The 16,280-nt window shown below is 41.6% G+C and overlaps 1 protein-coding gene across 12 annotated transcripts in view; it reads right to left on the bottom strand.

Annotated features, from left to right (window-relative positions):
* Nucleotides 1–2,270: 2,270 nt before the first annotated feature.
* Nucleotides 2,271–16,280, bottom strand: part of LOC134927833 (NFX1-type zinc finger-containing protein 1-like) — a 585,162-nt gene continuing 571,152 nt past the window's right edge. For all 12 annotated transcript variants that reach the window (XM_063922818.1, XM_063922822.1, XM_063922829.1 and 9 more), the window contains one exon: nt 2,271–9,685. In XM_063922818.1, coding sequence (XP_063778888.1) covers nt 7,442–9,685 — 2,244 coding nt within the window. In that variant the 3' untranslated portion in view covers nt 2,271–7,441. The remainder of the gene's footprint in view (nt 9,686–16,280) is intronic.

The raw sequence follows: 16,280 nt of genomic DNA, 5'->3' as shown, positions 1-16,280 counted from the left end.
TTGAAATGTATCCTCAGAAAAACTCTACATCATACAGAGCCCGAGATATCTGGCTGGCAAGAGCAATTAACAGGCTTGGATGGGGACCACTGCTTTGAAGTCGGATATCTCTGGTTCCCTATGGCCGATTTTCAAAAATTTGGTACCTCTGGAAAGAGGGGACCCTCAGCTATTAGCCTATGGCCCTTATACTCCTGGGGCCCTTGGGCAAGAGCCCATTGAGCCCATACGAAAAGACGGCCCTGTCAGTAGGTGCTATTTGTAAAGAGATTTAGGGGGTCATTCCAAGTTGTTCGCTCACTAGCAGATTTTAGCAGCATTGCACACGCTAGGCCAACGCCCTCTGGGAGTGTATCTTATCTTAGCAGAATTTCGAACGAAAGATTAGCAGAATTGCGAATAGAAAATTCTTAGCAGTTTCTGAGTAGCTCGAGACTTACTCCTACACTGCGATCAGCTCTGCCCGTTTCGTTCCTGGTTTGACATCACAAACACGCCCTGCGTTCGGCCAGCCACTCCCCCGTTTCTCCAGACACTCCAGCGTTTTATCCTGGCACGCCTGCGTTTTTCTGCACACTCCCAGAAAACGGCCAGTTTCCACCCAGAAACACCCACTTCCTATCAATCGCACTCCGATCACTTCAACGATGGAAATTCTTCGTTCGGACGTGAGTAAATCTACTAAGTTTTGTGCTAAAATACTTAGCGCAGGCGCCTTGCGTACCATGCGCATGTGCATTTTCGCCTTAATCACTCCGTTGCGAAAATCGTCAACGAGCGAACAACTCAGAATGACCCCCTTAGTTAGGACTAGAACCATTATATTTAATATCCAGTGTTTAAAATTAAAAGTTAGTTCCTTGACTTTTAATGAATATTCTAAGCCAACCTCTTACATTCTTTCCCACTATTTAGGATGTGTTTGAGTATTTTGTTCCCTTATATCTGTTGCAGATGTATGGCTGTAGCTAGGTGGAAGGCACAGATGGAATTGTCTGCACTGCAGTTAACCTTCAGAGAGCATATGGTTGCCTGTTGAGAGCCATAAGGCTAGAATAGATATGTTGGGTGTGCTAAGTAAGAGTTTGTGCATTTACCCACAGACAACCTCCAATCTGCTAAGGCCAGAAGCCCAAACCCATGTGATCTTCTGGCTGTGATGTCTTGTGCCCCCTGGTTTCATTGTTGATACTCTGAGGTGGTGAGGGATATCATCAACTTATAAGTATTGGTGGTCATGATCTTGTTCCACATGGCCGATCAACTTAGATACAGTACAGTACAGAGTGATTGGTCATGTGGGTCATGTAACCCAGGTGTGGATTAAAAGATTGACAATAGTCAATAGTAAATTGGTCGACACCATATAGTCAACATCCATTAGGTCAACAGGGTCAAAAGGGCGACATGTAAAAGGTAGACAGTACATGAGGTCGACAAGGTCAAAAGGTCAATACAAAAATGGTTAACAAGGTTTTATTATTTGGTGTCATTTTATGTTTAACCATACATTATTTAAGCAAAATTAGTGGAAAAGTATACATTCGACGACGACACTTTGGGCAAGGTGCTTTGCTCTGCTACTTTTGCACAGGTTACTACTCCCAATGGAAGTCCAGGTGGATGGTACATTATGAAAAAGTTGAAAAAAAAACCCAAAATTTGTGTTGCCCATATGTATCGACCATTGTCATTTAGACCTTTAGAACTGTCAACCTTTCATCTGTCGACCATATGGTGTCAAGCTATTGACTGTCAATCTTTTATCTGACACCTGTTACACTAGGAGGCAGGAGAACTTAGTGCACTTTTGCTAACCACTATTGAGTTTGGAGACAACTGGGCAATGGAATCTCTTCTGGTCTCCAGTGTGTGCAGCTGCTTAGAATTTGCAGTGGCATGTCCTAGTGCCATAAGGAATGGCCACATCCAGTGGCAAGCATGGATTTTACCAGTTCCAGGCACGATAATTTTTCATTAGGGCTATACTCGACGGAGATAAGGAGTGCACTGTGATTATGGTCTTCCTGTTGAAAAATGCTATGTTTCCTCTTCATCTAGGATATAAAGTAAATTGGTTTCCACCACCTTGTAACATGAAGGAGCCTTGCAGCCATAAATGCTTCCCTGTACTAGAGAACCACCATCTCATTTAACCATGCATATCTTCCAGTTGGGAAAAGCAGCCTCCAGTGCACAATCATGCATCTTTACTTAGCAATGGAAACATTTCCCACACCAAAAAAAAAAGATGAATCTGGAGATTTGCCTTTTTTATCATCAATAGTTTTTATTGAAGAAAAAAGAGTTTTACTAGGGTGGGGGTACAGGATAAAGAAAAGTATGGGGATGGGAAACAGAAACATGGAACAAGGGAAGAAAAAATATCAGTCGTAAAATCATACAGTACAGTATCTAACAATTCTTTATATAATAACTAAAAATATACCCAGAGCAAACACCCAAAATTTGAGCTGAATTATCACATAAAACAAGCCATTATCAAACATGTAAAGGATGTCAAGGTGAAACAGCTTAATTTAAGCTAAATTGAAGAGAGTCAGACTTAGATGAATGAGATATAAATTGAGCACCTTCCCCTTCCATCATGTATTCATGCCATATCATCCACTTCATAACGGGAGAGGAAACTGAGGAGTAGGGCATGTATTCAGTCTTCATAAGGAACTGAAAACTTAAGAACAGGGAATAGGGCTGATGGTGACTACTAAAGATAGTGCAGTCTGTATTGTCAAATTAGATAACTCCTATCTCAACCGACAATACAGACTACACTATCTTTAGTTGTCACCATCAGCTTTGTTCCGAGCCGCCCTGTACAGGCTTCCCTGCTACACGGAAAGCCGCGGCATCAAATATCAGGTTGTCCTTCAGCACATCACCTTTTACAGCGGCATATGGACCATTCTAGTGCCACTTGCCCGGCGGACCAGGAAACAGCTAAGCCGCAGCACATCTCACCCACTCAGCGGGTATGGATCGCGCCAGTGCCGCCTGCTCGGCGGCCCAGGAATGGATAGGCGCAGCACATCCTCTCCATCGAGCGGATCACAGACCACACCAGTGCCACTTGCCCAACGGTCCGGGAGACGGCTAGCCGCAGCATATTTCCCTCATATAGGGGCTCACGGACTACGCCAGTGCCGCCTGCTCAGTGGCTTAGGAAGCGGTCAGCCGCGGCACTCACAGAGCAGATATTGGACGAGGCTATTCACGGGCTGGTCAGTATCAATTGTCTACATGCCCTGTCCCCAGTGAATTTGTCTTCTTGGTATAACAACAAGTACCTCTATCCATTGTTGCCCTTCTGCCTTTTTAACAACTGGCCGCGGCCCTAAACGCTGTTTTCAGATGACCGCATCCATTTCGGGATCCACGTGAGTTCATCAATTATTGGGTTCACTATATCTTCATATAAATTGTGAGAAGAAGACTTTATTTGTTGCCAACCATACTTTCTAGTTTAAAGATCAAGTGCACTTGATACCATCGTCCATTATTACAGAAATTATAATATCACGGTCACCTGAACATTAATGGTACCACCATTTCTGAGGGACCATTTATTAAATCAAGAGGACTTTTATACCATATGGTCTTCTTCTTTTTTATAATTGATATCTACCTCGAGGATCCTATTTACTGTATACCCTTTATATTTATTTATAATCAGTAAATATTGTTTGGTTACTTGTTTATTATAAATGGTAGATGTGCTTATACAAATGCATAAATAATTCAGTCTGTATTAATTTTACGAGTCATTTTAATACATTTTTAATATAATTATTCCAAATATTACGGTTTGTCTGTTTGCGCTCCCTATTCTTTCTTTCTATTTTGGTCCCACAGGGTCGCTAATACCCTGAATTTTGGGAGCAGTGAACAGATCAATCAGCAGAGGTTGTCTGTGTATCATATGCGCTTTTATTTCTTTCTTTTTATCTTAAGAGCCTGCCTGAATAGCAGAACATCTGATAACAGTTTTAGAAGCACACCAAAAAGTCATAAGGTCAACAATCAAGAGAAATCGTTAGTAGTCATATAGAATTAGATACTGTCTAGAATAGATTTTTTTCACAGTTGGGTCTAACAGGAGATGAGGAGACAAATGCCATGGGTGAGGGGTCATAGATTGTTGGAGAATGTCCCAGGTTCACAACATCAGAGCATGATCTGACCACAAGACAGGCAGTATATCAACCAACCAAAGAATGCTGTAATGTCCATTTATGATAGAGGATGAGATCTATATAAAAGTAAGAGTTGTGTACCGGAGAATATGTCGTATAGATCAAATTCTGCCAATAGGATATGGAATGCTGAAGAATTAATAATGAGATGGCAGGGTTGATTAAATTGATCTAGTCTAGGGTTTAATACCAAATTAAAATCACCCATAATAATAATAATAATAATAATAATAATAATAATAATAGAACCTTGCCAAATCCTTTGTATAGCTAAACATACAGTTCTTTAAGGGGACCTGTTTAGAAATTGGAGCATATAAAGGGACAACAGTAACCAACTTATCTTCTAAGAGACCAGTGATAATAAGATAATAACCATTGTTATCTGACATCTGGGAGTGTAATAGGAATGAGACAGTTATGGAGGAGAATTATCACTCCACTGCATTTAAAAGGGCCATTTGCAAATTAACTAATAGGATATCTCTGATCTTTCATAAGTGGTGGGCTTAAAGCTGAAAATGTGTTTCCTGTAAGGCCACGATAACCAGTCTCTGTTTATGAAAAGTGGATTAGGTCAGCCCACGCTTATGAGGGGAGTTTAATCCCTTGACATTCAATGAAAAAAATCCCGTCCATTAGCTAAAATATGAGTTGTAATATGAGTCCTGAACTCACATAAGTGTAAGTAAGGCAGAGATCATATTGCATATTTCAAATAGCTACCCAAGTATTAAGGTGAAAGGAAAAACAAAAAGGCAAAAGAAGGAGATACGATAAAGAGGGATAGGAAAAAGAACCAAAACAACACAGTATACTGGGTCTACATAACTACTGCAGGGGGAAAGGAATGCATTAGAATTAACAGGGGATATGTAGCACTGACACCAACACCCAAGCCCATATATAAGTAAGTCGTAAATAAACATTATTGCAGTATATCTAAAATTAACACAATAAAGAAACATTGCAGTAGATACATATATAATTCCGTGTAAAAAAATTTAAAATGAAGAACCAACACAGTAACTCACGACTCATTAAGGGAAACGCTTGTATATCCAGGAAAATGATTAAAGGATTGCACTAAATACGGCAAAGTCCAGAAATATATAATCCAGAGTAGCTCATAATGGAGATTCAGGCAGTGGACCATTCGGGTTGAGAAGGGTGTTGTCTAGCTGAAGATGAAGACAGCAAATTAACTGAAATGTCCCAGTCAGACAGCAGCTTGACTCCGACCTCCAAAGTGGATATGACAAAGAAAGATCCATCATGCGTAATGATCAATTTCACCAGAAATCCCCATCTGTATTTAATATCTTAAGAACGAAGAGCTGACGTAATGGGAGCCAGCGAGCTCCGTTTAGAGATAGTTAACACTGGGAAGTCTGGGAAGAGTTGCAGGCCACAGAGGACATCAGAGTCTCCAGAAGATCTGGGGGCTTGAAGGATGCGCTCTTTAATTGTGAAGAAATGAACACGAAGGAGAGTGTCTCTGGGGAGAGAGGTGGCAACCGATCTTGGTCTAGGGAGACGACGTATCAGTTGATAAGTAGGTCTTTAGTCTTGACAGGCAACAGTTTATGAAACAGAGATGTAGCATAATCCAAAATTAGCAAGAGAGGCTTAATATTATTCCTCTGCGAATGGTCCTCCAAGACAGTCATCTTGTCTTTAAATGCCTACAGCTCAGATTGTTGGTGGTCATGAGTAGAAATCAGATCGTTATGAGATGCCACCAGTTCCTCCATTTTGTGTTCTAAGTGATCAGTATAGTCTCCACTAGTGGAAAGCTCCACCTTAACCTCACAGATTGCTGTGAGGTCAGTTTTGAAGACCGGTAAAACTTAGCACAAAGTTTTGATGGTGAGAGGGTTGTTGGAGTTAGGGTTTGTGCTAGACACCGACAGCAAGCCGGAAGATCCACTCACACCAGAGCCACTAGGAACAGACTAGGAAAAGTTAGAGCTCCTTTAGGCTTTTTAGGAGACATAGTAAAACAGAAATCATCACACTTCAGTACTGGAGTCTCTGCATAAAATATAAAGCTGTGTTGGTTCAAAATATATATTCTAAGAGATAGGTATATAGAACACGTGTGGTGGAGTACTGTAGGAACAGGTCACATTAGCATCCCTATAATATTAAGGCATCTTTCATGGACCCTATGAGTTGAGAGTTCCACAACAGTAGCGTAGTAATAGTATTGAGATTACAGCGGCAGTCCAGCACAGTAGGGAGACCTCACTAAGCAGTTCTTAAGGAGCTTGACCCAGCTTTAGGATACAAATAAATATGCCTAACCTACTCAAATATCAGAGATTGGCATACGTATTGCAAGGAAATGCAGGTCACACTTATGCAGACCAGCAGCAGCACTTCCTCATATGGAAAACCAGGATGGCGGGCGGGTATGATCGTGAGTCTGGAGTTACGGTCTCTGGCCTCAGAAAGCCCCTATCTGTGCCTTTTATAGGGAGCTGGGAGGCAGCAGGGAGTGGCGTCAGCCTGGAGAGGAGCTGGATGTGCAGGCACGGCCCGCCGGCAGTGGTAATAAGCAGACACGTGGTCAGGGGAATCCCTTAATTGAGGCCGCAGTGTTGTACCTGTGATAGGCCCTAGCCTGAGGAGGTGATGCCAGAGTCAACAGGAGAGAGCCCAAGGGTAGGGTGGGCTATAACATGCACTTGTCGAGAGAATCGGGATGCGGAACCCCCAGAAAGTGTCCGTTTTATATCAAGGCTGCAGGAGCTCAGGTGAGGCACGTCCTGTCTTCTTGTTTGTCAGGCCACGCCCCCTAGATGTGCCTTTTTTAACCTAATACAAATATATTGTGTATAGGAAGCATGTTGATAATGGTCTTTGTAATGCCAGATGTTCAGACTAATGCATAAAGTCATCCATGACTTTCACTAGGACAATTGTTAGGGTTTTTCAATTTGTTATGCATTAAACAGGATTGCTGAGGTTCTGCCTAAAGGTCAAAGAACATTAGTAGTATACAAAGGTTCTTTTGAATATGACTCATTTCAAACCAGTTACATTATGTTGTAGCTATCAATCTTAAAGTTTCTACCACATTAAAGAATCTCAATGGAAGTTTCCCAAATAAGTTCAGAATGCAGGACTTTTTATATATCTAGAAAATAACAGATTTTTTGAATTCTCAATACTGCAAAACCAGCATGAGAATGTTGGTACTGTAACGTGAGTTTTAATAACTGCTAATCTTCATCATCAAAACTGCAACGCGGGCAGTACAGTGTATTGTCTTCATCTTGGTTGGTAGGATAGATGTGCCCTGCAGGACACTTGTGCCAGAAATCTTGCCTCAGGAGCTCTGTGTTCAGCAAAACTTTGTTTTCCTCTATTATATTAATAAGATCCATTTGTACTGGAAACTTTTTTAACTGAGCTTGTACTTCAATCAAGCTTTTGGTGTGCTGTTTTGTTTTCATTTGTGCAATCAAATTTCTGATATGACGGAGCATAAATGGCTTTTCTGTTTTCAGAAATGACACCTCTGTCTCTAAAGCCAAGATGAATAATTCATAGTTCTTCTCCAAAATGACATATTTACTTTTAGCTTTCTGAATGGAACTAGCAAGAGTATGAATATCAGAAAGTACCTTGGCTAGACTATCAGGACTCTGCTCTGCTCTGTTTATAATTGTGCCAAGCTTTTGCCAGAATTTAATTTTTTCACACACCAATATCATTGAACAAAGGGTGAAGCCACTATCTTGCAACTCCTGCACTGTGCTATTAGCCTCTGGAAAGTGTCTTAATTCAGCATCATTTTCACTCAAAAACATTTCCAGTTGATTTAGCCATTTGTATACGATGAGCTCTTTCACATTCTCCAAATCAGAATGTGTTTCCTTGACCAAACTGCCATATCGTAAGGTTTGCTTAATGGGTTTTGAACATTTGGGACAGGACTTAAGTTTAATAACCTGATCTTCTTCCTTTTGATTAATCCATTCAGAGAATTTTGTCACTTCAAAAAAATGAGGACAATTCATAAGTTGGACAAAACGTGCATCGGAATCTGCTTCTGTGCCAAAGAATAATTCATTTACTTCATCAGCATCACAAACTCTGCATTTCTTGGGGCAGGGCTCACCACACAGGCCGATGCATGAGTGTCCACACTTCAGCGTCTTCCTGCAGGGTTTATCACAGGCTTCTCTGTCACAAGGTTCCCAACACAGCTTTGTACACCTCTTATGCATGCATCCCCATCCACACAGCTTTGTACACCGTGTACATGGCTCACTGCATTTCATAGGACATTTACCATGAAAACATTTCTTTTCACAAGAGCGCATACAAAAGCAGTCAGATGAGCACTTTTCTCCACAAGCATGAGAGCAGAAGAGCATAATACCGCACAGTTTTGCACAGGTCATGTGAATGCCTTGTCTAAGGCAGCTGCTGCAGCTTCCAGGACAGTTGTGTCCACACTTCAGTTTTTCTTCACATTTCACATCACATTTTAATTTGGTCCCATTCTTGTCGGCTTCTGTCTTTACGTGGCACAATGTTTTAATTGTGTGTCCACATTCCAAAGTAACTTTTAACTCTTCAGGACAATTCTTACAGAATTGACCACAAAATCGGACACATTTGTGACCACATTCCAAGCTACGTGTGCATGGATCTTTGCATGTGAAAACGTCTGGAGACATTGAACATGGAACACTCTGAATGTGCCTACATGAAGGGATCATTTTTGACACAAGCTCTTGACATTTCCCGCAAGGGTCACTACAAATTTTCCTACACTTGTGACCATTTTCACAGGTGATAGCACAAGGCTTTCTGCATTTAAAGGCTTTATGCTCCTGATCGTACGGGTGACAGGAAAGTGTACAGGCGTGCCCACAGTCTAATCTGTATTGACAAGGAACCATGCATCCACCTTCAGGAACCTTATGAAAGTCTTCAGATTTGGATACAAAATTTGTGGTGTTGGGATGATTGACACATTGGAGCATCAGTTCTTTACCAATTTGTTCATTTTCTCTTAACACTTCATTGATTTTACTCCAGAGGGGAACTTTGGAGAGGATCTGCATGTTCCCTATACAAAATAAGCCTTTCTTTGCTCTTGACAAGGCAACACATACCCGGTTTGGTATTTTAAGAAAGCCAACATTACCATCTAGATTGCTCCTTACTAATGATAGGATTATAATTTCATTTTCCTCTCCTTGAAATCTGTCCACCACACATACTCTGACACCCTCAAATTGGGATTTAGGCATCATTTTCTGTAAACAGTGAAGTTGTCCAGAATAAGTAGTGAGTATAGTGATGTCTGATGGAGAGTAGCCTTGATGTATGAAATACAGGCAAAGTGATTTCACAAAAGCAGCCTCATGGGCATTCTGGTGACTTTTCCCTTCTTTGAAGTGCTCCTCAGGATAATTGTGGTCCACAAAGAAGAGGTTGTGACAAACACCCTAATAAAAGAAAACAATATGTATTAGAATACAGAAGTAGACTATGACATTATGACAGTTCTACTAATACTACAACATATGTTCAGTATATAAAATATGATTTATAAATTCCTACTACCTTACCTAGTGTCCTTAAAGTAAGTATGATGGTGAATGAAAAGCAATTCAGTGGGATTTAGGTATTTAGCATAGGGCAATCATCATTTCTGAATGTCTACCCAATATTCCCAATTTACTACAATGTTCCAAATAAGCTCTTTATTTGATATTATCCAGCTCTAATGGTAACACACTGGGAAAGCCCTACACTGAACATAGGTCTGTATGTAGTACATAACAAGACTGAACTACTGTAGACTGAATTAGTTGTTTCCAATGTAATTTATTGGTCTCAATCACTGTTATTGAAAAGCATATTATAAGCAAAGTAATAGTTACACAGGACTACTCTGTTATTTCAACATCAAGCAAGAGGACATACGTAATCTATTTGTCCTCGGCGTCATCTATAGATAAATATGTCCATACTATAGATGAGCCCTCATACACTACTGACGCAGTCACGCCAAACAGTCCCTCTCCGCTTGCCAGGTCCCATGCGACTCTGGTAGCGCAGGACGTCTTATTTGCATGTTTTGACTAAAAAATTCTGCTTAGTCATTATGTGATGTGACTCGGATGCAACAGGAGACTGTGCTAATTAATTTGATATATGACACTTTTATATCTGTGCAACTGAGTCTGAATCTGTATACGAAGTGCTACGATGCAGTGGATGTGTTTTATTTCATGCCAAGATCTGTTGTACTTTGTATACAGACTCAGTCACACACATAATACAAGTGTTGCATATAAAATTATTCAGTACAGTATCCTGGTACATACTTTATTTATTTATTTCTTAACAGTTTCTTATATGGCGCAGGAAATTCCGTTGCGCTATACTTGTCACATCATAAGTCATAATATGACTAAGACAATTTTTTTGCTGAAACGATGCAAAAAAGACGGCTTTAGCAGCCACATGGGACCTGGTGGCTCACTCGCGCCAGGTGTCTTGGGTCACATAGTGTATTTAAGGCTGCTTAAATCTTGTTAGGCAGCTATTGCCAGTGTTAGCTTTTTGTTTTGGTTTCTTACAAGTGTAATGGCCCCTACACACTTGCCGATTACACTTAAAGATATGAACGATCTCGTTCATCATATCGTTCATACAGTGTGTAGGCACCAACGATGAACGATGCGCTGCCCCGCACTTGTTCATCGTTGGTGCCAACTTTTTTAAACATGCAAGCCAATATGGACAATCTCGTCCATATTAGCATGTAAGGCTATGGGGCCAGGTGACGGGGGGAGTTAAGAAACTTCACTCCCCCCTGTCACCCCCCGCCGCCGGGGCGTCAGTCGTCCGTTTCGGCCGTCGGTTACACCGGCCGGCAATCGTAGGTGTAGAGCCTATAAAAGTTATACAGAAGTTAAAGAAGAAGTTAACAGGACATGAACACAATGGGAACATTTTACCTGGAAAACTTCTAAAGCACTTCCAACACTTGCCTGTGTGTTTCTGTAACCACACACCTGCTTTGGTCACTGCCTGGACATTCTCTACAGAACTTTTTCAGCTGCTTTTCCTACAGCTGCTTTTTCAATATATTCTGAACATCTAATATTGCTGATATTTAACCCCATTTGCTACTTACCTCTAACTCCCTCTTACATGTGCTGATTTTCATCTTTCACCAACATTTACACACACTTTATGTTCCCATACCGAATTACTCCTCTTGTCACTGATGCTTAACTATTCGTTTGGTCACATTTACATCTCCCCTTCTGACATCACTCCCCTGCCACTGTCAAACCTCACTGTATTTTACTTGCACTCTTTCTGGAGGATTAAGGGCCTGATTCACTACTGTTTGCAAATATGAGCAATTATCAGCAGACTGCGTGAAATGTGATCGCATTGCGTATGCAGGCTAATTGTAAAGAAAACGCATTTTGATTGACAGGAAGTGAACGTTCGTGGATGGTAACATGGCGTTTGTTGGGAGTGGTTGGGAAAACGCAGGCATGTCATAGCTGTTTTTAGGGTATGTATCTGACATCATCTGTGAACGCTGCGTTCAAAAACATGGTGCCTGGTGCGACTACATTTTCATTTATTATGAGTATGCTGGGGTCAGCCGCAACTGTTGATGGTGCTAATTTTTTGCGTATACATTGTGATTCGGTGGGCGTCTTTAATCCTTTCTGGGCGGCTCTTTACATGCAATTTTTAGCAATAGCAGATTTGTGAACATTGCTATCTCAGACTGACTAGGGATCCATAGTGAATTAGGCCCTATATTCAGAACATTTGTGTGATTTTGGTTACCCACCAACTCAAGCACCTACTTTATGCATGGGCTGGACAATTCTTACTGTACTCCTTGCTTACATATTGCAATCATATCTTTTTCATCTAATACTTTGCATTCTTCACTTAGTAAAGGAACATGGGTGCTTCCAGCGCTTCACATAGGCCCTCATTCCGAGTTGTTCGCTCGCAAGCTGCTTTTAGCAGCATTGCACACGCTAAGCCTCCGCCTACTGGGAGTGAATCTTAGCTTATCAAAATTGCGAACGAAAGATTCTCAAAATTGCGAATAGAAATTTCTTTGCAGTTTCTGAGTAGCTCGGGACTTACTCTGCCACTGCGATCAGTTGAGTCAGTTTCGTTCCTGGTTTGACGTCATAAACACACCCAGCGTTCGCCCAGACACTCCTCCGTTTCTCCAGCCACTCCCGCGTTTTTCCCAGAAACGGTAGCGTTTTTTCACACACTCCCATAAAACGGACAGTTTCCGCCCAGAAACACCCACTTCCTGTCAATCACATTACGATCACCAGAACGAAGAAAAAACGTTGTAATGCCGTGAGTAAAATTCCTAACTGCATAGCAAATTTACTTGGCGCAGTCGCAGTGCGAACATTGCGCATGCGCAATTAGCGGAAAATCGCTGCGATGCGAAGAAAATTACAGAGCGAACAACTCGGAATGACCACCATAGTGATTAACTTAGATGTAGTGTATATATGACATGTAAGTAAATGGATATCATGTATATAGATGATCACAAAGGATGATGTACAGTACAGTCAAATGTAAGCAACATAATTTATTATGAAAGTGTTGTACGGCTATGAGTTAAACAGATGCACAGATAATAATGTTGTTATATGTATGAAATAAAAATGATAATAAAAAGTTCATATGAGCTATTTTTTGAAAATGTAAAAAAGTTAATGTGTTGCCTTCTCCTTCACTTATATGGACAAAGAATTGAGGAGCATTGGCCCTCATTCCAAGTTGTTCGCTCGCTAGCTGCTTTTAGCAGCATTGCAAACTCTAGGCCGCCGCCCTCTGGGAGTGTATCTTAATTTAGCAGAATAGCGAGCGAAAGATTAGCAGAACTGCTACTAAATAATTCCTTGCAGTTTCTCAGTAGCTCCAGACCTACTCCTAGATTGCGATCACCTCAGTCCGTTTAGTTCCTGGTTTGACGTCACAAACACGCCCAGCGTTCGGCCAGCCACTCCCCCGTTTCTCCAGCCACTCCTGCGTTTTTACCTGGCACGCCTGCATTTTTTAGCACACTCCCTGAAAATGCTGAGTTGCCGTCCAGAAACACCCACTTCCTGTCAATCACACTACGATCACTCGAGCATTGAAAAAACGTTGCTCGAGCTTGTGTAAATCTCCAAAGTTTTGTGTTAAATTACTTTGCGCATGCGCGCTGCGTACCATGCGCATGCGCATTTTCCACCTAATCGCTGCATTGCGAAAAACGGCAACGAGCGAACAACTCGGAATGACCACCATTGTCTCTCCAAAAAGGAGACTCAAGCAATGTGCATAACTGCACCATTCCTTCTTTGGAACTGCATAATACACAGTACTGAATTTGTGAAACAACAAAGAACAAAGATTTTTAGCTGAATATGAGCGAAAAAAATTGGTGGTGGGGAAGGGGGGTGGCCACTTCTGTATTAGCCTAGGGCGGCTGGAACCCTTAATCAGGCAATGAACCCCTTTGTCTATTTTACTTCCACATCATGACTAACAATCTCTCTCTCATCCCCTACCCCCTTCTCTTACCCTTCTTCCTCAGATATTAACCTCTTTTACTCCCGTAAACTCAATTGCAACCCTCCCCATTGCTCCTGCAGCACTGTTAACCTCCTACACATCTATCCTCTTCTGTCCCTCCACTCAAAAAGGTCAGGTCAGTCTGCAACAAGCTGATCTCTCACCCATGATCACTTCATCTCTAAATCCCTCAATATCATAGAAATATGGCTAGTGAAACTGAATTTCCTGCTACACTATTTTATGGGGGCCTCTCATCTCTCTTTCACAAAAATTACAACTGTCATGTTTCCTCAGAACCATCTCTCTTATACTCCCAAACTTTTCCTTCTTTAAGGTTAACATATACCCCTTTCACACCGCACAAATAACCTTGTATCGACCCGGCATATTGCCGGGTTGACACGGGTCAGTGTGCGGTGTGAAAGGGGCATAGATGAAATTGCGGGTTGCCTGACCCGGCAATTCAACCCGGGAATAAAGTAGTGTTATACCCGGGTTGAATACCGGGTCAGTGGCTGCGTAAACGGGCTCCCGGGTTGATGCGTCCCAGGACCCGTTTACTACAGCAGGGAGAGGCGACGCGGAGATGATCTCATCTCCCAGCACCGCCTCTACCTCCGCCCCCGCCGCCAGCTTCTCCCCCCACTGCTATGGCAACCCGCCCGGCATATTGCCGGGTCGGGGAAGCCTGCAGCAGCTGCCAATGCCGGATCCCACCTGGTAAGGACCCGATTCCAATTCCCGGGTGGGATCCGGCATTGGCAGTGTGAAAGGGGTAATATTCATCTCTTCTAATATTTCTACTTTTCCATTCTTTACCATTTATCATGCCCCTGGTCTGGTTAGCCAATTTCATGGCAACTGATTTCCCCACTTTCTCTTCTCTCACCTCCCTTCCCTCCACTTGGTGGACTTTAACATCTCAATCAATAATATCTTCAACCAGGATACTACCAAACTTCTCTTCCTCTCCTCTTCGTTTGACCTTTCATAATGGCCCTCCTCCCCCTCTTACATCAATGGACACTTTATCAACTGCCCCTTCTCTCTCTGACCAACACCTACTCTCCAGATTTACCTTCATCCCACACTACCCCCTCCCCATTACACAGACACGGCAAATACCAAGGTCAGTGAAGACCTCCTCAGTGCCAAATCCAAAGGACATTTTATTTTTATATTACTTGACCTCATTTGACACAGTTGGCCACTTCCTTCTCCAATGTCTCCAGTCCATTGAGTTTCATGACTTATCTTTATCTTGGTTCATCTACTCCTTGACAAACTGCTCCTTCTCTGTATTACCTCCACCTTCCCTCCTATTTTACTTTCAGTAGGGGTCCCCCAAGGTTCCCCCTCTATTTACTCAGCTACTTTAGACTTTGCTTCCACCTCTAAGCTGACATTACCCAAATTTACCACTCATCACCAGACTTTTCTCTCTCTGTCCTCTCCTGTCACCTTATGCCAACAATGCTTTCTATAATTCATTACTTCAAAAACTGTACACGTCTTTTCACCAGGCAAGGTCCCTTCTACTCCCACCCATTCCCTCTCTGTTGATAGTGACTCACTATCCTCCATTCCCCAAGTCCAATATCTAGGTATCACACTTGACTCTATGCTTTCCTGCTCCCCCTACATCCAATCCCTTTTACAATCCTGCCTCGTCCATTTCTGCCATTTGTTCATAATAAGGTTCTTTCTCAACTTTTATTCATCTTCAGAAAAGACTGTTAAGACATGACATCTTTTCTAAAGCCGAAACAGGTTGGAATCTGACCCCAGCTGGTAACTCCACTTCTGCATTTGCCAGCCATGCATGAGACAGGATAGGGCAATATTGGGTAGGGTACATTGTTCCTAGTACTGAAGCTCCCCACTCAAATTTCTCAATCTTAAAAGCTATATTCGTTTATTTATTGCATGATGTTATTTATTTTTGACTGTCATTTATAAGCACTAAATAAAATACTTACAACTCACACAAATGCTTATGATATGCATACTACCGCTGCAAGCACTTACATTTTAATCACATCTGCTTAATCTTTTTTTTTTTTTTTAATAATGGTTTTATTACATTTTTAGAGAATCAAAAAACCAAGAATAATAGCACACTGTACAGAAAATGTTCAAACAAATGCCAGAATTGAGTAAAACGACAGAAAATTGACATAACACAATTACACTAGGACAGAGTTCTCAATTCGCCAATCGTGTACTCCTAATCTTGGCAACAAACAAAAGAAAATAGATAATAACAATAAAATAGGGAGAACAACAAGTAATGCAGATAGGAAGATAAGATGAGAGGGTACAGGACAGCAACACAGAAGGGGAAACATACAGACAAAGGTAGATCTCTACAACAATTGTGTTCATAGAAGCGGTATAATCAGGCATTGCCATTAAGAGGTAAGTGTGGAATAACCGTTACAACAAGGTACTATCAGATTG

This window comes from Pseudophryne corroboree, chromosome 5, assembly GCF_028390025.1.
Source record: "Pseudophryne corroboree isolate aPseCor3 chromosome 5, aPseCor3.hap2, whole genome shotgun sequence".
Taxonomy (NCBI): Eukaryota; Metazoa; Chordata; class Amphibia; order Anura; family Myobatrachidae; genus Pseudophryne; species Pseudophryne corroboree.
The sequence above is the reverse complement of the archived record's forward strand: the minus strand, read 5'-3'. Positions and strand labels throughout refer to the sequence as shown.